Consider the following 24609-nt stretch of genomic DNA (forward strand, 5'->3'; position numbering starts at 1 on the left):
TGGGCTTGCAGCCCTGCATGGCAAGTGGTCAGGACATAAGGGCCCCCCACATCAGTGGGGGCAGAATGGAGAAGACAGGCCCTGAAGACCAAACACAATCACAGATGGGGCGACAGACAGACATGTGGGAAGCACCTTTGAAAGGGGATGTCTGTCTCCTGGCTGTGCCAATGGCTTCTCTTGAGAACGTCAACACAACAGAGAAGCAGGTGGGCTTCCTGGGAGGAGGAGAGGTTTTCAGGCAGGGGGGTGGGCCCTGGGTCACCTTTCTTTCAGGTAAAGGAGGAGGCCTCCCTGCCCCAGCAGAAAAATAGAGCCCCCCCTTCATTAGCATGTATGCTTTAGGCAGCAGCTCAGGGGCAGTCAGCAGATCAAACACCAGACAAGGAGGAGGGTGTGGAGGGCCTCAGGCGGCGACGCTGCCCCTGTGCATCATGCAGGGTGAGCCAGGCTCAGCCTGGTGTCTGAGCTGCCAGGGAAGAGGATGGTCTCTTGTCTGGAGGCAAGCCCGGGAAGAGGATGGTCTCCCCTTCAGGAGTCTCGAGGCCTGCAAGGCAATGAAGTCCTGGACAAGCCCAGTGTCAGCTCATGTCCTCCTGCTTTCCCATGTCCTCTATGCCACCAAGGTGTCCCTCTGGCCAGCAGGTCCAAGGCTTGCAGACTCACACTACTGCATTGTTCACGTCTACCCCCTTGTTGCTCTGTGAAGAGCTCATGGGATACTCAGAAACACTGGTGCCATTTTCATCTTTTCTCAGTGGTTTCCTGGAAGGGAGGAGGAGGTGAGAGGGAGGGAGACAAGGGGGAGGCAGGGGCATCATTAGTTATCAGAGACCGTGGGCGGTGTGACCCCTCCCAGCTAGCATCTGCACGCTATGAGAGTCCCAGGAAGCCTGCCAGACTCTGTTCAGGGTTAGCAACCTTGGGCTGCCTGTCCTTGGGAGTTCAGTCAGAAGCTGGATGTGGTTTTAACCAAGATGCCCATATAATTTGTCATGAGAACCAGGGCGTAGTTGAGCGTCAAAGAGGAGAATTTGTAATAACAAAGCAGGGAAAACAGATATGAATTGGGGTTGTACTAAACAAATGAGAATGTATGACTAGCCTCATATGATCAGCCTTTGATTGATCTTTTTTATTTGGAGCAGACAGATATGAAAATGAATATTTGGAGCTGCAGACAGTTAACAGAAGAGAGGGGCTCGTGGTTGGATTTTGCAGTCTTGCCTCTGTGTGGTGAAAGGCAAATGGAAAATGTGATGAAGGGGAAGTGGTAATGGTGATGGTGGTGGTTTGGTGATGATGTTTATGGTGGTGGTGGGAGAGGTGGTAATGGTGCTGGTAATGGTGGTGGAACTGGTGGCGATGATGATGGCAATGTTAAGGGTAATGGTAGGGTTAATAGTCTTGATAGTGATGATGGCAATGGTGGTAGTGATGGTTGGGTTAATGGTGGTGGTGACAGTGGCAGTGTTGGTGCCTAGTGGAGGTGGTGAAGATAGTCATGGTAATAGTAATGGTGTGACCGTGATGGTAAGGAATGTCCAAACTAAATTAGTTAGTACACACCAGTGGTTCTTGAACATTTCACACGAAGCCATTTGAAGCTTATTCCAGAGGACAATTAACTCCACTGACCATTCCTCCCATTCACACAGGGGAGTAGGAGGGCTGGGAGAGAGGCTTTGAGAAGGCTCTTGCTTACTTGCAGAGGTTCTAGAATCACAGTGCTATTTTTGGTCTGGCTCTAATCCCACTTCCTCCCTCAAGTCAGGTAGAACGGGCTTAAGCCCCCAGCCTGAGTGTCCTCCTGGCTAGGTTGTACATTTTGTGTAGCCAAATCCCAGGCCCCAACACTGCAGTCTTTTAGGTGGATCTGATCCCTATGGGGCTGTAGCTCAAGGACCTCTTGTGTTCCCAGGGGTGCTAGAGCTGAGCTACGTGCTAAATTAAATTTTTATGGCCATTGTCAAGAGCCCAGTCATTCATTATTTTTGCCTTCTCAAGAGCCTCTCCAAAGCCATCATAAGAAGGGCTGGTACTTGGTGACTAGTTTGCTGCCCGACTGAGTTAGTTCAGGAAGGGAGGGTCTATGAGGTTATCAGTGTTCATGAGTAGGATTATCAGGCCTGCTCAGAGACCACACAATGACCTCCTGTCTATTGACTAACTGTCCCTTTGCTCCCAGCAGAAATAGCTCACAAAATACATGAAGAAACCCAAGGCAACTCACTCTGGGTGGCAAAGCCCAGCCCCTGTGGCTTCTTCTAGAAATGTAAGCACACCCTGCAGTGTGCTGTGCTTTGTGCAAAGCTCTCTTGGTCACAGAGACTTACTTTCTTGTGCCTTTGCACAATAGTCCCCTGAAGAGCTAGGCCTAGATTAGGAGTTTCATTATATGGGGAAACTGAGGCCTAGGGAGGGCTCTGATTAGCCCAAGGCCCCCAGCTGGTTTGTGGTAGGGCCTGGAACATGTCCTGGCTGGACATCTTCCATGAAATCAGCATGGATTCTGGGGGCCGATCAGTCTGGGAAAGCTGCCCTCTACCTTCTCCATGACGTTTCCAGAGGTTCTGCAGAGTCCTCCAGGAAGCTTGTCTCATTTTGCTTTGACTCAGCACATCCCACATTACGCAGCTGTGAAGCCCACTCACATAGACTCTCAGAGGTACTTTCTGGAACCTTATCTGTGACAGACTCTAAGGTAAATGACAGCCTCTGCAGCCAGGCTCTGCCCCTGGGCCTTTTCTTCCCTCTGTCCCCTTCATCTCCTTTCTGTCCAGCTTACCCCCTTCTAGGGAGCTCTAAACAGTTTTGACATTGCTGGGTAGGGTGGTCGTTCAACTCATAATGTGCATGGCCCAGGCAGGGGGTGTGTGTGTGTGACATTTTCTCACAGTGAGGCCCTATGCTGCCCCTATGAGCCCCTGAAGACTTCAGAGGGATACATTTAGCAACAACATATGGGGGGTGGGGTGGGGATGGACATCAGCATCAGGATTCCAGAAAATATTAACAGGCAAAAAATTCCAAGCCTAAGGCCATGCTGCATTTTTGTTGAAAAAATATTGGGCTTAGATCTAAAAAAATAGACTGCACGAGGTCCAGTTGCAGGAGGTAAGGCTTCAGGGACTCCAGGGTAGATGATGACAAAATGAAGCAGGGGTGTGGAGCACCCACGGAAACGGTCAGAGCCTGGAGGGCACAGCTTCCGCCTTCTTAGAGTGAGGGTAGGAAGTTGGCAGGATTCTTTCCGGCAGGACAAGAGAGATTTCTAAAGCCAGGCTGTCAGCTGTGACACCCCTTTAACTGTGGGGGGAAGGGATCCTTGGAGGCAGAGGTGGCCAAGGAGGTCTAAGCAGGAAGCAAGCCTGGCAGGAGGGCACCTGGGGGCAGGGTGCAGTGGCCTGTGCCTTCTCTGCTGTTCAGGAAAGGAGCCAGAGAAGGCAGCTTTGACTGGCACAGACCCTGAAGGGAAGGTTTCAAAGTCTGTACATGGTGAGGGCAGAGGATGGCACCCGAGGGCTCTCCTGAGAAGTGGACTTGGTCTGACCCACCCACCATCACTGGAGCTGAGTTCTCAGCTACTCTGTTCCCGAGGCTAATGTCGAACTTCTTCCCAAAACCTGAGATTCACTAGAGCCCAGCAGAAGCTGGACTTTACCCAGAGAGAAGAAGCATTGTGAAACTGCTAGGAGGAAGATTACTGTGTTCTGCCACTGTCTGGCCCTGTGACCTTGGGCAAGTTACATAACCTCTCTATGCCTCAGCTTCCCCGTCTATAAAATGAGCACAGTAATGGTGTCCATTTCATAGGCTTGTTGGGAGGATTAAATATGTTAATGCATGTCAAGCACTTAGACAAGCTCTGGCACACAAGTGCTCCATAAGTGTTTGTTAGCTCCCAGTACTGCTGGCGGAAGGGTGTCAGCACGGAGCTGCTCCCACTGCCTGCAGCAGCCAACGTTCTCCAGTATACACAGGTTTCCTACCTAACCTGCGCCCCAGGAGGCTCTGGAAACATTAGCGAGAGTTGCTGGGACCCGGTGTGGCTCTGTGACTCTGTGAGCCAGCCAGGGCTGGCCCTGCTATGGCAAGGAGAGGCATTTCCACCGGGGTCCAGGTAGAGAGGCCCACACAGGGCTGCCTAGATGGCATGGTTCCTAGAAACCAAGAGAAAGGGAAGTGAGCTTTTCCTTGACTGTGCCCAGATTCCTCTCCTACCTTGAGCCCTCTCCTCCCCCACCCTGGGGGTGGCAGGTGGTAGTCATCCCACGTTCTCTTCTCGGAGTGCTGTGTAGTCACGGGGGCCTCTGCAGAAACCCTGCCGCCACCGGCATCTCTGGCCTAGACAGGGAGGGTCAGGACCCAGGCACCCCTCTGGGGCCTCGCTGACAATGATGTGACAGCCTCCCTCCTCAGCCTGCTTCTGTGCTGGGGAAGCCAGAGGCTAAGAACAGCCTGGAGGAACCTGACAGGGGAGGGCTGCCTGCTTTATGTCTCAGGCACCGCCACCCCCCAGCCCCACAGTGGTTTATTTTCAATGAAGTGAAGGTTGAAGGTCCCAGATTCACCTCTTCTGAAAGCATCCATCCTCCCTACTGCCCACACCTCACACACACACACACACACACTTACACACATGCACCCACATGCACAAACAGATCACACATGCATGTGCACATACACATATGTACACACATCATACATGCACACACACGTACACATACATGTATGACACATATACCCCCCCACATAGAATTTCAAACACACAATACACACATGCACGCTCACATGCAGAGCTCCACCATGAGACTGTGGACTGAACACTTTCCCAAACCCAGGTCAGGAAACCAGAGAAAGCCTCTCTGAGCCCCTGAGGGTGCCACTGTGAGAGGCAGTAGCCCTAATTTCAGCCCTGTTACCCAAGGGACAGCCGGACAGATGTGTGGCTGGTGATCATCCTCACCGTCAGAGGAGCCAGTCACTGTGACTATCTCCCTGGGCTTACATAGTCATCTCTGCTGAGCAGTTGTGGACACCTATGAGCTCTCCCCTATGAGCTGCGTGCCCGAGAGAGTCTTCCCATAGCCCCAGGACGCTCCCTCTCCCTAGAGCACAGCTCTGCAGCCAGAGATGTGTTCTAGGGCAAAGTTCTTCCCAGCCTGGATGTTGAAGGAAGGACTGCAGGGTCACATACAGGGCCCGGGACAGGGGCCCTCCAAACCAGCTCAGGTGTCAGTGACTGTTCTTTAAGGCCCTGAGATGCCAGAATGATACTGGGGATAGAGATCACTGCCGGAGAGGGTGAGGGCAGAGGGGAGGGGCAGGGTACCCATCCCACTGAGGGCCTGGGTGCCTGTGTCCCTGAGGCTCCAGGAGCAAGGCCTCCTTGCCACCCTCCTCTAGACCAGGGGATAGGTGTCAGGGAACACCTCGGGTAGAGATGACTTTAAGCTGAGGTCTGGTGGGGGTGCCAGGCAGCAGAACAAGTGGGAACAGGTAGCCACAAAATGTGGGCATGCCCCTGGACCCCAGCACCACATCTTGAATCTTTCCTTCACTGGGTGTTACTGTCAGAACAGGCTTTCACAGGCAGCAGGAACACACAGAGGATATGTTCTCTTGAGGGGCGAGGAGTTTCTCGGTGAAACCCAGGACAGTTCATGAACTCTGGGGGGGTCATGCCTGGCCAGGGCCCCTCTGTTGACCAGAGAGGAAGGAGGGCCCAGTTGTCTTGATCACTATGGGCCCTCAGGGCTCCCCGCCCCCTCCAGCACTACCTGGTTCACACATGGGCTCCTGCAGGGGACCCGCTCTGAGAAGTGGTCTGTCCACCAGAGTGCCCAGCCCCAGGCTCAGGGCATTCACTTCATGGGGAGGATTTTCCCACAGGTGGTTCCACTTCCAGAGTCCTGTGGGTTTTCAGATCATTTGAGTTCATAAAACAGACTTGTATGGCCCCAGGACGCCGGCCTCAACTTGTCAGTCATTCGACTGACGGTACACAAGCAAACAGATGGCAATACGTTAGGAGAGAAACTAAGATGGCAAGGAACTAGGTGTTGAGGAAGAAAATAACAGGAGGCCTACTCTAGGGCAAGTCGAGGTCTGGGTGGCAAGAAGGAACTGCCGGAAGAGGACAGAAGCGAGGATGGAGGCCCGTGTGGCTAGACAGTCCTGAGCCAGGGCAGAGAGGAGAGCACACCACGCCGAGCAGCAGGACCCAGACTTTGCAGGGCCCAGCCAGCCGGGGCAAGGCCTCTGGATCTTACTCTGAGTGCAGTGGGGAGTCATGGGAGGACTCCTCAAGTCAGGACTTCTGTCTACCCCCTCACCCTGCCCCAGGCCCTAGACTCAGCATATTTGGAGTGACGGGTTCAGAGAGGCATGAATTTCTTGGTGACAGTAAAAAAGGTTCTAAGAAGAAGGGACCTGTTTGGGTTCCACATGGAGCTGGCCCCATGCGCACTGCTTAGCTTTCTGTCAAGAGCTGGCCACAGTGCCACAGTGGCCTGGGTTCCATACCCCTGCACCAAGGACGCTGGGCAGATGAAACAGGCTTGTCCCTGCTGCCTGCCTCACATTGCCAGGAGCGGGTTTTATTACCCACTGTGGAGGGTGGGTCTCTAGTAGGGTCCCAGTAAGTATCTCAGCCCAATGCAGGTTGGGACACCCGACACCCCAGCCCCCTGTTGGCCCAATCTCTTCTTGGATGAAGGAGACGGTGAGAGATATTGTGGCATCTGGGGCTCTGACCAGGGAAAGAGCCAAACGGCCAAATCCCAGACAGCCTAGAAGACGGCCATGAAGCCTGGGGAAAGCGTGCGGGGTTGGGTGTTACAAGGCTGAGCCTTGACTCTGCCATAAAACAGAAGAGTTAGCTCCTGGAATACCAAAAAATGTAAGATGGGCTCTGGGCAGCCAAGGCCACACATCAGTGCTCTGCATTGACCAAAGGAGGCCCATCCTCAGAGTATGCTTTGTCCTGACTCATAGTAGAAGCAGGACTGCATCTGGATTCCCACACACAGAGGCTGGATTTGGAGCCCTGGAGGGGTAGGCAGTGCTGCTACATGGACATTTATGAACAGTAGGGGATGTGACAGGTGGGGACAGGTGGGAACTGCTGGGTCTCAGGCACCCAGTCACTGCACTGAGTCTCCACCTGATCAAAGAGACCTTGGCTCATGACATAACCCATCTTAAGACCCCAGGGATCCAAGACTTATTCAAGATGAATTTCTTGCTCCTGGAAGTTTGTGATGAGCTGAGGATGGATGAAGAGGTTCCACTCTTGCCCTGCATTCCTTCCTGGTCCTCATTGCTGGCCTCTGAGCTGGCCTACCTTTTCTTCCCTTGCCCTCCCTCTGGCCCTGACTCTGTGGTTCATCTAGAGGCCAGAGCAGGGGGTAGGTAGAGAAAGGGTGGGGCTGCCACAGTAGGTGTGTCCTACAGAGGAGGACAAGGAGCTAGCAGATGGTGGGGCTCCTCCACAGCATTCACAGCTTGGGAGTGTGTCATGCACAGGAGGGAGGGAGGCGGTGCCACTCTGAAGCTTGGAGAGGGGCTGCTGAGTCACTGTACCTACACTCAAGCTAGTATACCGGGAAGGCTGGAGATGGGGCGGGGGAGGGGAGCTGACATGGCAGGGGCTGGAGAAGCAGAAACTAGTGAAGGGGTTGGGGGCCAGGCCTTTAAAATTGGGTGCACATTATTTACTCCAAAAGCAGATTCTACTTCATTTACTCAGATAAAGAAAAGCATGAATTTACTGAAATTCTAAATAGTTTGTCAATTTAAAAGGTGGAATCTAGCAAGTCTACAGAAACAAGCCTCCATTCACACCACGGAAACAGCCACTGAATAGTTACTACATGCCAGGCACCGTGCCAGGTGTCATTAGGGATGTGTAGGATGGATGGTCGCTCCCTATCTACCATGTGTACACGCACAATCACACGTGCACACACACACACACGTGCGTGGGCACATGGGCGCAGAACACCAACATTATACCTACCGACAGGGAGAGCTGTAATCCAGGGAGAGCTACGACTCTAGCAGTTGGGCAGGAAAGAAAGAGCTCTGCACTGGTCTAGGATGACATCTCAGAGGAGGTGTCATTTGAGTTGGGTCTTGAGGGAGATGCAGCAAGGACTCAGCTGGAAGAGGGCTGGGGAGGGCACTGACCAGAGAGAGAGGCCTGAGTGCTCAGTGAACAAAGAGAAGGGCTGGAAACCTCTGGGACCTCAGCCATCTTGCTTCCCCATCCAGGCCTCAGTTTCCTCATCTTTAACACAAAGGGCTGACTCATGACCACAGAGGCTTATTCTGGTTCAGACTCCATTGGAAACTCATTTCTACCCCTCCCTGGCATTCCTGGTGCACATTCAGTAAAAACTAACTTTTCTCTAGGTAACTAACACAAAGCTCAAAAAATGGTAAATTCTAAAAAGAAGATAATTTTATTGACGAATTTTCTATTGAGTCAATGATTCAGGAAAAATCTTGGAAAAAATCCACGAAAGAATCAAGCTAAAGAGAAGAAGTGCTGTGGGGGAGGGGGCGGGGGGGGTGGGAGAGCTGAATGCAGCCAGGTTCTCAAAGAAGAGCCTTATTGGGACCATCCAGCTTAGAAGGCTGTTGGAGAAGAGGGCCACAGTCCAGCAAATGTGTACCAGGCTCAGACAGTCACCAGTCCACCTGGAGAGGAGGATGTAGTCGCCAGGACAAAAACAGCACTGATACATTTGACCATGTTGAAAGGAGAGATTGTTAACTCCAGGACAGAAATAAATCGTAGTACACGCTGTGGCTCAGCTAAGAGGAATAGGTGCCTTTGATACTAAGGTAAACACTGAATGGCCACTGAACCCCACACTGGAAATCTGGTAGCTCATGGGAAGAGGGAAAGTATTTTGTATGCCTGTACAGTACGGGTGCAGACCCTTGTATCTTCCATAGTAAAGAGTCAATAGTTAACGCTTCAAATGGAAAGATAATTTAAATGGCAGTACACCCATCACTTAGAATATGAAGAAAAATACCAGAAGAAACAGCTAACAGTTAAAAGTGGTTGCCTCCCAAGAATGAGACCTGGAGAAGAGGAGGGGGAAGGTCAGGAAGGGGGGTGCTGCCTTTCTTAATAGCTTGGGGGCACATTTGACATTTTATTTTTTCCAGACAGTGTCGTACTGTGTTGCCCTGGGTAGAGTACCATGGTATCATTATAGCTCACAGCAACCTCAAATTCTAGGCCTCAAGTCATCCTCTTGCCTCAGCCTCCTGAGTAGCTAGGACCATAGGTGCCTACCACAATGCCCAGCTAGCTTTTCTATTTTTAGTAGAGATGAGGGTCTCACTCTTGCTCAGGCTGATCTCAAACTCCTGAGTTCAAGGGATACACCTACCTCAGCCTTCCAGAGTGCTAGGATTATAGGTATGAGCCACCACACCTGGCCACATTTGACAATCTAGACTATAGTACGTGTATGTATTACTTTGATAAAAATAAAAATTAAATTAAAAGGTGGTAATGAGTATGCAGAAGCCTAACCACGTCCTCTGACCATGAAGCTGTCTCAAAAGACATGCACGGCTTGGCGCCTGTGGCTCAAGCGGCTAAGGTGCCAGCCACATACACCTAAGGTGGCAGGTTCGAATCCAGCCCGGACCCACCAAACAACAATGATGGCTGCAACCAAAAAATAGCCAGGCATTGTGGCAGGTGCCTGTGGTCCCAGCTACTTGGGAGGAGGAGGCAGGAGACTCGCTTGAGCCCAGGAGTTGGAGGTTGCTGTGAGTTGTGATGCCATGGCATTCTACCCAGGGGGACAGCTTGAGGCTCTGTCTCAAAAAAAAAAAAAAAAGACATGCACAACATACACAACTCTTTGGGAGGGAAAAGCAGCCCCTTTCCTCAGCCTCTCTCCTTTCTCTCCTCCATTACCTTGTGCTTCTTATTCTCCTCATAGCCTTCTAAATCACCTCGTTCATTAATTTGCTGGGGCCTAGGCTTACTCTGTTTCTTCCAGCAGGAGCAGGAGGGCAGGGATTAAGTCTTGTCTATTTCTCTGTCCTTTCTGCCTAGTCCAGTCCCTGGCACACTTTTAGTGCTCAATACCTACTTGTGGCCCAACACTGACTTACTGAGCAGCCCGAGGCCAGTCAATGAGTTTTCTAGGGCACCATCAAAGAGACTTGAGCATTCAGAAGAGCTCTTTCTGCTGGAAGTAGCTTAACCACAAATGGCTGATGAGCACCAGAGCCCAGCAATAATGCAGGTGCCCGGCATGCTGAGGCTGCCAGGCGTACACGCTCAAGCCCACACCAAGGAAGTGGCACCCCTGCTTTTTGTCTGCAGTTAATGACCTGCAGCACTGGCCAAACTGTCCAACAGTTTTTTTATTAGTCCAATACCCTGTAAATGTGAAGGAAATGGCTTTTAAATGACTTAATGACAAGTGGACAATAGAAGGACCCACCCAGGCCACAGATGGCCAGCAGAGGCCAAGCGCCCTTCCTGTGCCTTGACCATGTGTGTGTCATCTCCCCTCAGCACAGGGGCTCTTCTCTGAGTGAAGGGTGTGGCTGTTGGAGAAGCCATATTTGCTACCCCAGGGTTGTGGCCTCATCCCTGGCAGTCCATAGCCCACCCCCTACCCAGGGACTGAGCCTGAAGCCTGGTCCTCCTCCCTCCGCCTGGGTGCCTTGGACCATGGGGCTTCATCTCAATGGCTCTGGATGATCATCATGTGTTTAAGCTTCATGCATCTCCCACCCTAGACTACGACTCTTGTCTCCACTCACGGAGCTTTGGGCTTCCCTTCAGACTTTCCTTCCTGGCTATATAATCCACAGTTCTCTGGGGGTGGTCTGGTCTGATTAACCTCTTCCCCCCAGATAGTATATGCAGAGTGGGCAGGGACTGTGCTTGTGGTGCCCACCTCTGTCACCCCTGTCTCTGGCGTCTGGCCCAGCCCTGGTCAGTCTTGTGATAAGCATTTATACATCTGAGCATCTGAATGACCAACTGGCAGTAGTTCTCCTGTGATCCCAGGGCAGGGAAACAAAGGTTCAGGGAGCTGGAAGAACATAAGGAGGGCAGCCAGTCTACAGGGAGGGGAAACTGAGGCCCACAGAGAAAAGTGATACCCACTGAGCTGGGCTGGGGCTGGAGGTGGGAATAGACTCAGGGCCTTGCCTCTCAGTCTGGCTCTTACAACAGATCTAGGTGGTCTGGCTGCTGGAAACACATGCATGACCAGCCTAGGGGTGGGAAGATGTCTGGGCATCAGGCACTCGACGGCACAGAACGCCCAAGTTCTCTGGGGCCTCCTCACACTGTGGCTGTGGATAAAGAGGCTTGTTCACAACAAGCTCAGGGCAATGAAGCCACCAAAATACACACTGCCTGGACTCCCCATGGTTGGGTAACCCCCCTCTGGAGTTTGGAATTATTGACAGGCAACTTGGGGACCCCTGCCTGTGCTCATTCCAATTCCCAATTTAAGTAACACCTCTCCTTTGTCCCTTGGTCTGGCCAATGTGCTTCATCTAAGAAATCTTCTCAGTTACCAAGTCTGGGCAAGATGCCCCTCTTTTGGGCTCCCCCACCTTGGAGTGCCAGGGCACCGCATTGCTTAGCACAGAGTTGGGACTCAGGGAACGTTTGTTGAGTCATAAGATGAAGTGTTGATTCACCAAATCTGAGTCTAGGAAGTGCTGATTACACCTGTCTTCCTGCCAAGGTCCAGCCCCCCTTCAGCCAGGCCTTGTGGCAGCCTTGGACACAGATGCAAGGCTACTGCGGGGTGCTCCTTCCCCATCTGCAACTCAGCCCTCAGTCTCCCCCTGTCCCTGCTGAGGCCAATACCCCCAGGAGCCAAGCCAGCATTTCCAAAGTCACCTCTTTTCTACCCTAGCTGATTCTGGAATCATCCTCCCAGCAATCTGGCTCCCAAAGTTTGTGTTGGGGCCATTCACAAAGATCAATTGGAAATCCCAGTGGGGCTCATCACTAAATTCTCCTTTTAAAGGTTTTACAGTGACATGGGATGCTTTTGTTTTCTAAGAGAAAGGCATGTTGCAGATGAATTATTGACCAAAAACAATTGGCTGTGTGCAAGAAATCTTCCACTTACTCTGAGAGAGTGCAGCCAGGCAGCTAGCTGGCTTCCCAATGATGCCATCTCTCACAGCTGAGCTCAGGGCCACTGGGGAGGTGGGGAGGAGCACTTTGCTGTCCTCCGTGGGGCTGTGACTTCTGCTGCCTCCTTCTCTCTCCCACAAGGGGTGAAGCCTCCCTCCCCAGACTCTTTCCAGTTGGGTTCTGGCAGTGTTGGGCTCTATTTCTGCCTCCTCTGGCAATGAGCACAGCGCTCTTCTGTCTGCTGCACCAAGGATGCCCTCTTTGGGTATCCTGAGGGCAAAGGCTTAGTCTTCCCCCGTGTCCCCAGGTCTTGTCCCAAAGATGGATGCAGAGTCTGGTGCCGGGGCAGAAAAGGGCTGGCTGCAGAGTGTCTGTGTCACCCCCTCTGCACTTCACCTCTCTCCCTGCCCTGTGCCTAGGAGGCCCACTAGCTGAATCTATCTCCCAGTTCCCCTGCTTCTTGGGTTTGGCAATGGGAGGCACCCATGAGCGACCTGAGAGCATAGAAAGAGGCTGGCAGCATCTCCTCACCCTTCCCCTCTGAGGGCTGCATTTCTTGCACCGATCACAGGTCCTGCTGGATGGCCCCCTGTTGAGTGTGAGTCTCTCACTAGCTTCCCATGGCACTAGTTCCCTTACCTCCCACTGCTGCCAGTCCCTGAGTGCCTCACTAGCCCCATTGGCTCCCTGCACCTGCTGGTGGTCCTGGGAAAGAGCCCCATCCACACCCCCAGAAAGAGCCCACCTTCAAATTCTGATCCATTGAGCCAGCTGGGTGAGTTCTGTTTTTTTCCCTAGGACACTGATAAACCCAGGAACCAAGAGAAAGGAACAGGATAGGGAGCAGTTAGAAGGCCCCCCTGGCTGCCCTGAGAGGAGGCCTCACCTACTTCTCTCCTGGGAGATCCCCAGCCCAGCTGAAACAAAGCCCAGAATGGCTGTGTCCAGGCAACACTGTCTGGAAAGATATTTATGTGAGTCTGTTCTCCTGCTATGTTCCTTCTTCCTACCTCCAGTTGAAGCAGGTAGGACTTTCTTTAGGGGAGGTTTGGGGCAGAGGTGGCTCAGGGTGTCTTTCATAAGAGCAAAAATTAATTTAAAACATTCTTTATGTTGAGCACCTCAGGGGAAAAGGGGAAGCCCTTGAGGGGACTGCCAGCCTGTGTCCTGGTGCTGCATACTCTTCCCCAAACCTTCAGTAGCTCCTGAAGTTACAAGCAAAGCCACATTTAGCCTGGTGACAAAGCTCCTCCGACCCCCCTGTCAGGCTGGCGGCCCTCACCAGCCTCATATTCCTGGTGTCCTGGCACTTTTGTTCACACAGGTGGCTTTGGCTGGATGCTCCCCTGCTCTGCTTAAAACCCTCCTCCCATCCCAGCAGACCCCTGCTCAAATGCCACTAGCATCCCAATCGGGGATCCCCATAACTCCTCTGGGCGGCCACAACAGGCTGCCAGCAAACCCTCTGCTACCTCCTCGGTCCCTACCCCCTTAGGCTGGGGGAGCAGCCTGTGGGTATAGCCTGGGTCTGACCTGTTTCCATGCCCACTGAGCCAGGCACCTGGGAGGTACCCAGAAAATACCTGGGGATTAGACAGCCCTGTCCCCTGGAAGCCTCCAACATATCCACTTTGGTTTCCAAGGCTGAGTTCCTGCCTAGAGTCTGAGAACCTTGGGTCTGTTTGCCTGTCTGTCTGTCTGTCCTTCTGGACTCAGAGGCACAGACATGCCTCACCACACCTCTGCCACCCCTTCTTCTGCACCCCTGAGGAAGGGCAGACAGGGACATCGAAGTGTGACACCAGCCTAATGGAGTGTTGAACTCATCTGCAGCACTAAAGCAGGGCACTAAGGTCTGGGCTTGGGGGCCTTATAATTCTGGGTTCAAATTCTGCCTCCCCTGCTCACAGGTTGTACCATCTGAGGCAGCTCCCCAACTCCTTAGAACTTCAGTTTCCTCATCTACAAAATGAAGCCTATTGGGAAAGATGCTGGGGAGATGAACTGAGAGAACGAAGGTGAGATGAGCCCAGTGCTGGCCGAGGTGTTGCCACCTCTAGTTATTCCCTTGTTATTTAGCATGGGTTTGGAGCCTGCCCTGCAGCACGAGCGGGGGACAGAGGGGGCTCGTGGCTCGGGCCCATCCTGTGTGGAGCTGCCACACCTGGCCCCTGCCCACGGGTGGTGGCCTCTTCTGCCGAGTTGCCAGGACACTTCTGGGCAGTTGGCTTTTCACTCTCCTTTATCCTTTATGCCTGACCATGTGCTTGTTAGGACTTTCAACTTGATATTTTACTCGTTCTGTTTTTCAATTATTAAATTGCACATATAAAACAACTGATTCAAAGAGGAAAACTGAATATTTTAGGTGCTAGGATTGTATTTCTCACAGACCCTCCAACTTTGGGCTTCAGGCAACTTTTAAAAAACTTTCTTCTTAGAAATATTATATTGTTAACAACTCTGATTACCCTTGAGCATTTTGCAACAGTTTTGCATTTTTTGTATTATACTGGGCTTGACATACAATTGGTGCTAATCAAATGTCTGCAAACTTCCTATAAATGACAGGGACATTGTATCTCTGATCCACTTTCAAATATTTCAGCAATGAAACAGATCAAAGGAAAAAAAAATGGAAAATCTTGATAGCTGTTGAATTAGAGTGAGGATAGATGGGAGTTCATTGTACGTTCTAATGCTTAACATAGAAATGATGGGGTGGGAGCACCCTTAGACTCAGAGCTGGGTGCAGTAGGCAGGCACTTACCTTTTTATGGCTTTGTAACAAATGATAACAAGTACAGTCAGAAACACCAGGGAGGCACAACATACGGCAATGATGATCACCAGCCCTGACCACCAGCTTTCCTCAGCAGGGCAAGAGGTAGAGTTGGGAGCTGAAAAGAGACAGAAGCAGCCTGAGTCTCCCCTGCATGAGCCAGTCAGGCCAGCATCAGAGGTGGGACTGTCATGGATGACACCAATTGGGGGAGGGGGATGTAGGAGGGGCAGTCACCACCATCCATCATTGGGATAAAAGCTCTCTAACATTTCCTACTGTCCCTGCCCCCACCCTGTAGCAGGTGACATCATAGCTGGCCCCCAGCCAGGCTGGGCCCTAAGTGCCTCCATCCCGGCCCTGGCGTGTGCTCAGAGCAAGGGCTAAGCGCTGTGCCCCAGGCCATCTATCCTCTCTCGGCATGAGCTAACTGACAGCAGGGTCAGGTCTAATTTCCCATGAAAAATAACAGAACATCTCATTCTCTCAGCTGAGGCATTAAATCTGGTTCTTCTGCAGGTGGGGGTGGGGAGTGGGGCTCACAGGGAACAAGGGGGGAGGAAGGAGAGAAAGGGAGGCCCAGCCATGCTTATTTCTTAAGCTAATTTCCTATAAGAGGCAGGCTCTTTCCCTTCTTGGATCTAGCCCATGTGATGGGGTACCTGTAGCTGTCTCAGTTTGGAAGGGGGTGGCTGGAATTTGGAAAAGTTTCATTGACAAAGCATCTGATATGGGGTGCTCCAGGACCTTCCCAACACTATCCAATCCATGCAGAGCACAGGTGAACCTGCCCTCCCCCCTTGGGCACAGGCTGGGTTGGGGAGGACCTGAAGGACAGGTGTAAGTAAGGCCAGTTCACTTTCCTCACAGAAAAGCAAAGACATTGCACTGCCTCATCCCAGGGGTTCTGGAAAGACTCAGGTACAACTGGAAAGAAGTGTCCAGAATTGTAAAAAGAATGAGGGAAAGACGAGGACAAGAGAGAAAGAAAGGAATTAGGGGGAAGGAATGAACATATGGAGAGACAGCATTAGCTTTGGGAAGGTCTTCAAGACATGCATAAACGCAAAATAATCAGAACTCTGTCCCAGACCTGGTGTCCACCCATAAAAGGCAACTCAAGGGGTTCAAACAGCATGTGGAGAACAGGTGGATCACTTCTCAAAGGATACCATGGATGGCTTCATTATTATGATTCTCACCAATGCGTAATTCACGTCTAGCGAAAGGCACCCGTCTTAAATGTACTGTCTGATCAGCTTTGCCACACGCTACACCAGTGGAAGACACATGTCCAGTATGACATAGAATATTTCCAACAGCCCAGGAAGTTTCCCTGTGCCTCTTTCTAGGCAGTGCCACCCTGGGGGCAGCCACTGTTCTGATTTCTAAAATCATAGATTAGATTTGCCTGTCTCTGGCATTCCTATCAATGAAACCATGCAGTACATGCGCCTTTCTCTTCCTTCCTTCACTCAGCAGAGTGTTTTTGAGATTCACCTGTGTTGCTGCATTTCAGTAGTTCCTTCCCTTTTACTGCTGGGCAGCATTTCATTACAGGAATACCATAATCCGTTCAGCCATTCACCTGATAAATGCCTAGGCTATTTCTAGGTTTCTACTACGGTGAATAAGGCTTCTATAAAATTTGTGTACAAGTCTTTGTATAGATGTGTTTTCCTCTTTCTCTTGACAAATGTCTAGGAGTGGGATTGCTGCATCGTATGGTGTGTGTGTCAGATTGACTTTATAATAAATAGGCTGTTTTTCTCCAATGCTGTACTCCTGTACAGAACAAAGATGGAAGAAGGAAAGAAGGGAGTGGTTATGGAATTGTTACTGAATTGTTGCAGCAGGGTTAGGAGATCCAGGCAGCCATTACATGCTTCCCAGGGAACCATGGCTAAAACCCCATTAACAAATGCAAGGTCCCCAGGGGTGAAACTGAGATTGTCACAGAGACCAAGCAGAATCAGAAAGGCTTCCGCCTCTGAACTGCTCTCTGCCAGGATAGCATCAGGCCTCTAGAAACCTCACCACTGAAAAGATACAGAATACAGAACTCAAAAGTAGGCATAAACTGTAAGGGAAAGGAGGCCCTAAAGAATTCTCATTTTCCCCAGGAAGGACTTGTTTAATGCTTTTTTGGTGAAATATCAATCATCAAATTCTTCCCCCCAGTTCCTCATTTTATGGTGTCCCAGACTTGCCTCAGTCTTTCCGGGGTGGAGGGGATGCCCCACCTTCCCTATACTCTGGAAAGTCCTTGTTGGAGAGTCAGAAATGCAACCAAATCAACTAAGGCTGTTCTGTCTACACTGGGGTTTGCCTCCTCATTTTCACTGCAATCCCCAAGGCCATGCTTGCCCACAAATGGTGCACAGAAGGTTACCCAACACTCCTGCGACTGGGGATGGATCTACCAGTGTGTGGTCTCAGCTAAGGAATTCTGTACCCCCCACCCCACAGAAAGCACTTGGAAACATGGGAGGGGGCTGTCATTGGTTGCCAAAGTGAGTGATCCCAGCTGTATGGATGTTAATGACAACATTAATGACAACAAACTGGGTATTTCCACATAGGTAGAATTACTTCTCAAAAAAATGCCAACAGGGCCCCTGTTGAGAAACTCTATCAACTTGATTGACTGTAAGCCTCCCTTGGAATTCGGTACTAAATTCCACAGTGCCTCTTTTCTTTACATTCTCTGTTCATGAGATGGGAATTTTCTTTTTAATATTTTACTTTTCAAAATATATTTGGTATGGAAAGCAGGGAGCAGGTGGTTGAGTGTCCTGTACAGGGTCCCCTTTGCAGAAAATGATCACCACACACTTGTAAGGAAACTCTGTGATGCAAAAATGCTAACATATGAAAAGAGGGAGGTGTTTTGTGGAACCTAGTTGAGGAGGCATAAATCTTGGATTTTGCTCAGAAAACCAGCTGTTGTATTCAAAGAATATATCCTTATTTATCCTTGCTTGAGTCAATTAGAGAATGTTGGGGCTGGAAAAAGCCTAGGTGGTGTCATTTCAGAAAAGAGAATACAAACCGAGGCTCAGAATCAGGAAGAAACCTTCCCAGGGGCCAAGGTTGGGACCTTGGTCTATGGGCTGGGTCTGTCTCTGAACTTTCCTCCTGTTGCGCGTGTGGCCAACCTCTCTGAGAGGGGACGAGACAGCTAATCGTGAGCACAGATTGATGGTGCATATTTGTAAAGACAGCGTCACGAAGCTGCTCATTCATTCATCCACCAAACACGACTGAGCACCCCCAGTGCCCAGCACTGTGCTGGGAGCTGGAGTGCTAGGATGAATCAGATGTACACTGTGTCCATGCCAGGTCTGGCACCAGCTGCCCCATGGACCATTACAAAGCTAAGACCTGATCATCTTGCTCAAGGAGTCTGCTGTCTCCAAGAGAAAAGACATGCACGAATTGCTAATGCACTAGGTAAGGTCATTTCAGGGGTAAAGGTGATGCTTTGTGAGAGACAGGTGGTCAGACAGGGAAGGCTGAGACAACTGGGGACTGCCACGTTCCAGGAATGAGGATGTCTGAGTCCCTGCCTCCTCTGTGTCTGTCTGTCTGTCTCTCTCTCTCTCTCCCAGACGAGATTCTGCAAACACAACAGAAAGGCAGGAGCTGTCCTGACACCTCAGGGGTCACAACACCCTCTCTCCTGAGACTCAATGAGGCTTTGTCTGCTGTATACATTAAATACTTCTGATGCTGTAAAGATGATGAGACTGGCAACCAGAGAGAGCAATTTAGAGATAAAGTTTTGCTTTGTCAGAGTAACAGATTTCTTTTCAGTTAAGAAATGTTATCATTAAAACCTTTGGGACTTCTGCTTCCAGCCAAGATGGAGTAACAGAGACCAGATTTGCCCTCCTGCCTAAAACATGCAAAAACATACTAAATATATAAAACAAAGGTTTGTTTGTTTAACAGTAGGTACATTTATCATGCAACAATAGACAATGACCCCAGAGAGACAAGAAACAAATGAGGTGAGTCTTAGCACTGGCCAGCTTCCTCCCTTAGGGGGGTTTCCAAACAGTGGTGCAGGAATGGAAAAGCCATGCAGGGCCCAGCCAGCCCTGCAGGTTGGGGAGATGCAGCTGAGAGTCCAAGGAGTGAAACAGATGGTTTCTCCCCAAGGGAACTTTGAGAAGAGCAGAGGAAGCCAATAGCAAACAAATGTACCACCAAATATGTAATTACATATCGTGGCAAGAGTTAGGAAAGAAATGGAAAAGAGATGGTGATACTCCCAGAGGTGTGTCTGCAAAAGAAGCACGTAGAGTGGGGAGCTCAAGATGTGCCCACCTGAATGTGTGTTCAGGGAGGCTGAGGGACCAAAGAGACCAAGGAAGTTCCTGTTGGGAGGTGGGATTCTCCCAAAGTCCAAAATCACAGAACCATGTGGGATCAAGCAAGCCTTCGGGCCACTCTTGGTGACAAAACACCTCTCCTATAGTCCTCATGGGGTTTTGTCACTATCAAATGGGACAACAGAGGCAACATTCTTGTGGGTACCAGGAATAACATCCATCACTTACCCAGCAATGATTTTATGGGACTACCACACATGATGGTGCATAGCCCAATTACATCCCCTTTTATGTATGTATGTATGTATTTAATTAATTTATGTATTTATTTTAACAGCTCCTTAGTCAAGTTGATATATGCCCCTTTTAAACATAGATAAACTGAGGCTACACAGCCAGAGGCTTGGCAACAGTACTCATAGCCAACTCAACTCACAGGGGGAACAGCTGTCCCCTTCTGAGCCAGCTGTTGCGGAGAAGTGGTGCACAAGAGATATCTGACTGACAGGTTGGAACTGAGCCGCCATGAATGAATCAAAGGGTCAGCAAGTAGGCTGGACAATCTCAGGTTTGGAAGGTATCTTTAAACAGTAATGCAATCTAGTTCTAGAAGAGGAAAGTCATAGCCATGGTTCTTTGTTTTAAAATCACTTTTCCATCATGAAACAGAGGCTTTATCCATGGCTTGGCCTGTTGACTTTGTGCTTAGATACATCAAGAGGCCAGCCATTTGCTTACATGGCTCCCCACTTCTATAGCCAAGCCCCGCTGGTCACCCTGGGGCCTCTGGGCCTGGGGGCCTCCTGGGACTCTCTCTTAAATTTCCAAGTTTTTGGTGACTCATGTTCAAGCTGCCTCAGTGGTTTCCTGGCTGTTCCCAGGAGCTGAAAGGGTCGCATGGTGGGTGCTTAATTGGCCTTAATTAAAGTCAGATAAGGAGGTGCAGCCTCCACAGTTCATCTCACTGCTTCCAGGGTCCTCAGCAGTGCAGCTCCCAGCCCATCAGGTGGGTCACAGCCACTGACAATCAGTCTAGCTTTGGTTCATCTAGGGCCCCCTGTGTTGTGGAGATCAGTCTCAGTCTCTGCTGAGGAGCTGATGTCCGTGAATGTGCTTCCTCCACCACAAAGGACAAACTGAGCCCTTCCTGGGGGAAACAGGAGGCAGAAGCTAGCCTGGGCTGGGAGTCATTTCTCTGTCTTGGGGTTAGTATGAGCTGGTGACACCACCAGGCCTCACTGGGAGCAGAGGCAAGTGGTGTCACAGCCTTACTCCAAGGCACAATTGGTCCTTAGAGTGTGTAATGGCACAGTTGGTCCTTAGCATGTACAGGGTCCCTTTTCACCTGAAGGGTCTTGAGGAAATTGCCCAGTGTATCTAGGAAAAGTGCAAACACATGGGACTCAGAGTACTCGCTGAAAGGTGGCGAAATGTTTAAACACAAGTATTGAAAAACACGCTTCCTCTTTGTCCCTGCCTTGGCTAGCTCTCCTGAAGCACCCACTGGTTTTGTCTGGCTCACAAGGACAGCAAGGGGGTCAGGAGCTTTGCCAAAGACCTGTGTGATCCTTTGGACAAAAGAGGAAACTAAGGCTCCAGGAAGGGGAGATGCCGACCGAGGCCATACAGGGACCAGACTCAAGTTTCTCAGCCCTGCTTATGTCCTGTCCCCAAAGGACTTGTTGCCCAAGGAGGGCGTCCGTGGTTTCTCAGAAGTCCCTTCCCTGGCCTCAGTGCCCCCAGCTCTGCCCCTGATAGTTGTATGACAGACTCAAAGTCCACTGAGGCAGGAGCAGCATGGGGGCAGAGCTGGCTGCCTCCTCCCCCAGCCCCTGCCCCTACACAGAGCTCCATTGTCTTAGACACAAGGGACTGACTCTCAGGCCACTGCTGTCCATTCACGGTTATAGGGTATCCTCCGGGAGGCCTGTGCCAGGATGTCCACTTCCCACGACAGCTGGGGGAGGTCTGCAGGGCCAGCTTGGGTGTGAGGTGCTCACTCACCTTCCATCTGGAAGGTACCGGAGCACATCAGCTGGACTTGAAAACCACAAACACAAAATGAGACCGTGGGGCTCTATGCCAGCCCCTGGAGAAGTGAGAGCTTTCCTCTGGGATTGCTTCAGATGAACACAGCACCGCTGCTTGCTACCCTCTATCTGCCGACAGGAATCCGGCTCAGGATGCAGCGTTCAGCACTCCCTTTTCTCAGGAGTCTTCCTGATTGCTCCCTCAGACTAAGGGTTCCCATGGTGGCTGCCCAATAACCACAGGCAGCGTGCCCCACTCCTGGCTCACACGTGATAGCGACAGGAAGGCATTGTTAGCCGCCCAGAGGGTGCAGAGCTCCTGGAGGTGCCTCTGTGGCCTGCCTCTTCCAGAAACAAAGAAAGGGAGCATTTTGTGGACACTGCAGACAAAGTGGGGGAGTCCTGGGTCAGGGAGGTGAATCCATGTTCAGCCTGCTTGGGGGCCCACCCTTTCTGTAGTCCTATTGGCGGTCACACTGCCTCCCCTATGCCGTCCAGGGCCTCCTTCACACCCCTGCAAGCTGGGGAGCCATGGGCTGCTGCAGCTGACAATCCTGTTCTCACCCATTGCAGAACTTGCTGGGCTTCCTGGGGAGAGCTGCCGAGGACCCCAAGTCATCCCCTCCTGCTGTATGAGCGGCTCTCAAATGTCCTCTCTGCTCTTGGCCTCTTCTCACAGCTGCCCAGTGGGCGTGTCTCTCAGGCCCCACCCCAGCCCACCAGCCTCCTGTGCTGGAAGCATCTTGGCTTTCTTGCCCCTGCTGCTCAGTGTGGCCAGGGGCAGTGACTTGTTCATGGCCCAGGCCCCACGCTGGTCATTCCCTCTGCTCTCTCTGAGCTTCTTAGCTCAGCTGTGCCTCACCACCTGCCCCTGAGGCCTCTCCCTGCCTATGTGTGGCCTCTGCTGCTGTTTGTGGGGTTATCACAGTTGCTCCCCACCTGCCTAGTGCTTCCTTCTCCCTGGGTATTGGTTGCCCAGATCAGTGCAGTGGCTTTGAATCAGAAGGCCCTGCAGTTAAAATCCAGATTCTGACTCTAGGCAAGTCATTCAATCTGTTAATCTCAGTTTCTATCACTGTTTGTTGGAAGGAAAGCAACAGACCCTCCTCCATGGCTGGAGCAAGGATTAGTGGGGTTTTCTGTCAGAGAGCTGCAGCAGACGCCCCTTGCTGCCCCATCCTTCCCTTCTCCCTAAAAGAACTCGAGTCTCCTCTATGCCTGCACCCTCCACAAGGCCCAGGCCCTGGGGATATGGGGCCAGCCTAGGAGGTGGGGTTTTGGTGGTCTCAGCCAGGCCTGGTCCTTCTAGTCCTCTGGCTCTAATTGGTTCAGGGCCATGCAGTTCCGGCCAATGACAAGAGAGGAAAAGCTGCTGGGACCTTCTGGGAATGGTCTCCTCTCTCATAAGAGAGGTGCAGAGGAGGTGTCCCTCCTGGACACCATTGTGTGTCCTTCACTACCACAAAGAGCAGCGATGGGGGCTGGTGTTGGGAAGTGGGTGGGTCAGAGTCAGGCATCCGCAGTGGAGTGGGCAGGTCTCAGTGTGATATGGGGTGATCAGGTCAGCCTCAGGGGTGACATTTCAGCACAGACTGGAACCTGGCATGAGATGTCACCATACAGATGTGTGAGGAAGAGCCATAGCAAAGGCCCTAAGGTAAACTCGGGCCCGGCAGGTGTCAGGGGCCAGAGGAAGTCATCCTGGCCAATGGGAGGTTGACAATGAGAGGAGATGGGATTGAATAGGGCCTGAAGGCCGTAAGGACTGACAAAGGAGATGACACTTCAGGATCGTGAAAGTGTCGTCCCAGTGACTCTGTGTTTAGAATAGTCTGTGCATGTGTGTGTGCGCACATGGCAGGGTGGGAGAAGGGTGGGGAGCTAGGAGGACACCCAGGACAGAGTCAGTGGTGGGTCCGAGTCAGGCCTCAGCAGTGGAGTGAGGCCAGAGTCAGGAACTGCTCTGAAGGGAGAGGTCCCGGAGCATGGGGGTCGGTGTGAGAGACAGACAGGAGTCAAGGCTGCCTCCAGGGGCAGGGGCCAAGCATGTGGGAGGAGGGAGCACATCAGCTCAGCTGCGCCCTACAGGGTGCTGTGACAAGGCCAGCAAAGGAAGGGCTGGGGCACAGGCAGCTGGCACCCCAGGCCTCGCTATCCCTGCTCACTGGTGGTGGAATGTCCCCCAGGCTCTGGACCCTGCCATCTGTAGCCTGTGCTGGATGGGCCCCTTGCTCCTCTGATTTATTTATTTCTCCACTCTGGGCACGGAGCCCAGTGTGGTGGCAGAGTGGCTGCTTGTCATCAAGGGCATAGTTCTCAGGCTTAGCTCCTGAGGGGGCATTTAAAAAAAACCAATACATTATTAATAATTGTCTCCATCATTCCTGGGCCTAATTAGGAAAGGAAAATAATGAATTGAGCTTATATCTCTGTGGCAGGGGCAGACATAGCGTTTCCTGGTACGAGGGAAAGATCTGGGTGGAGGCTGGGGCAGAAGCCCAGAACAGCAGGTTGCTGCCTGGTGAATTAATTATGCTTCTGGTGTCAACCACAGAACACATTGCCCCTTGTTTTTTCCCCAAACAGCCCTCTTTGTTGGGCTCCTCCAGGCAAGGGCTTGTTACTCAACAGCATCTACTTTCTTTTAGTAGCTGCATCCCAGGCCTTTTCTATCCTCACCCCGACCCTTTCCCAAGATCGGCCAAGCCTCTGTTCCCAGCTGGCCACAGGCGCACTGCTGCAGAGAGGGTCTGCATGCTCACCGGCTTTGGAACAGCCAGGGGTGTCAAGAAGCAATGAGCCGGTGCCTCGTTTGGCAAGCTCTGGCCGACCCCTGGAGACCATCCTCCCTCACTCCTGGACTCCTCATGGTTCACGTGCTAATCTCTATCGTGGATCACTCATCTAGTAAGAGCCTACAGTGCGCTCTGAGGACAGGATGGTCAGTGGTGTAGACCCTGCCCTCATGGCACTTACAATCTACTAGAGAATGGACATTTATTAAATCATCACCAAGTAAATCCAGATCGTGACTCCCACCTCACCAAGACACAGTTATGCATGTGACTTAGGCAAGAGCAGGGAACTACACAACAAAAAAGTAATCATGCCCAGGGATGGAGAGCCAACGTGAATTGATGGAAAATAACAAGCTCATCTTTGCTGGTGAGAGGCTCATGATCTTGAGGTGGGAAAGTGCTCATGATGATACACACAAAATGCCCAGTGGAGCTCGGTTCCTATTAATACTCAACAGATGTTAGATCACTTTTTCCCCTTCAAGAGGACACTTGATGGATGACAGAG

General features: G+C 51.4%; 1 protein-coding gene across 1 annotated transcript in view; it reads right to left on the minus strand.

Moving 5' to 3' along the window:
• Positions 1-496: 496 nt before the first annotated feature.
• PRIMA1 (proline rich membrane anchor 1) overlaps positions 497-24609 on the minus strand; it is a 53092-nt gene continuing 28979 nt past the window's right edge. The window contains exons 4-5 of the mRNA XM_003787005.2: positions 14925-15054; positions 497-765 (exon numbers count right to left, since the gene is read on the minus strand). Coding sequence (XP_003787053.1) covers positions 663-765; positions 14925-15054 — 233 coding nt within the window. The 3' untranslated portion in view covers positions 497-662. The remainder of the gene's footprint in view (positions 766-14924; positions 15055-24609) is intronic.

Source organism: Otolemur garnettii, unplaced genomic scaffold, assembly GCF_000181295.1.
Source record: "Otolemur garnettii isolate 467f Iridium unplaced genomic scaffold, OtoGar3 scaffold00020, whole genome shotgun sequence".
Taxonomy (NCBI): Eukaryota; Metazoa; Chordata; class Mammalia; order Primates; family Galagidae; genus Otolemur; species Otolemur garnettii.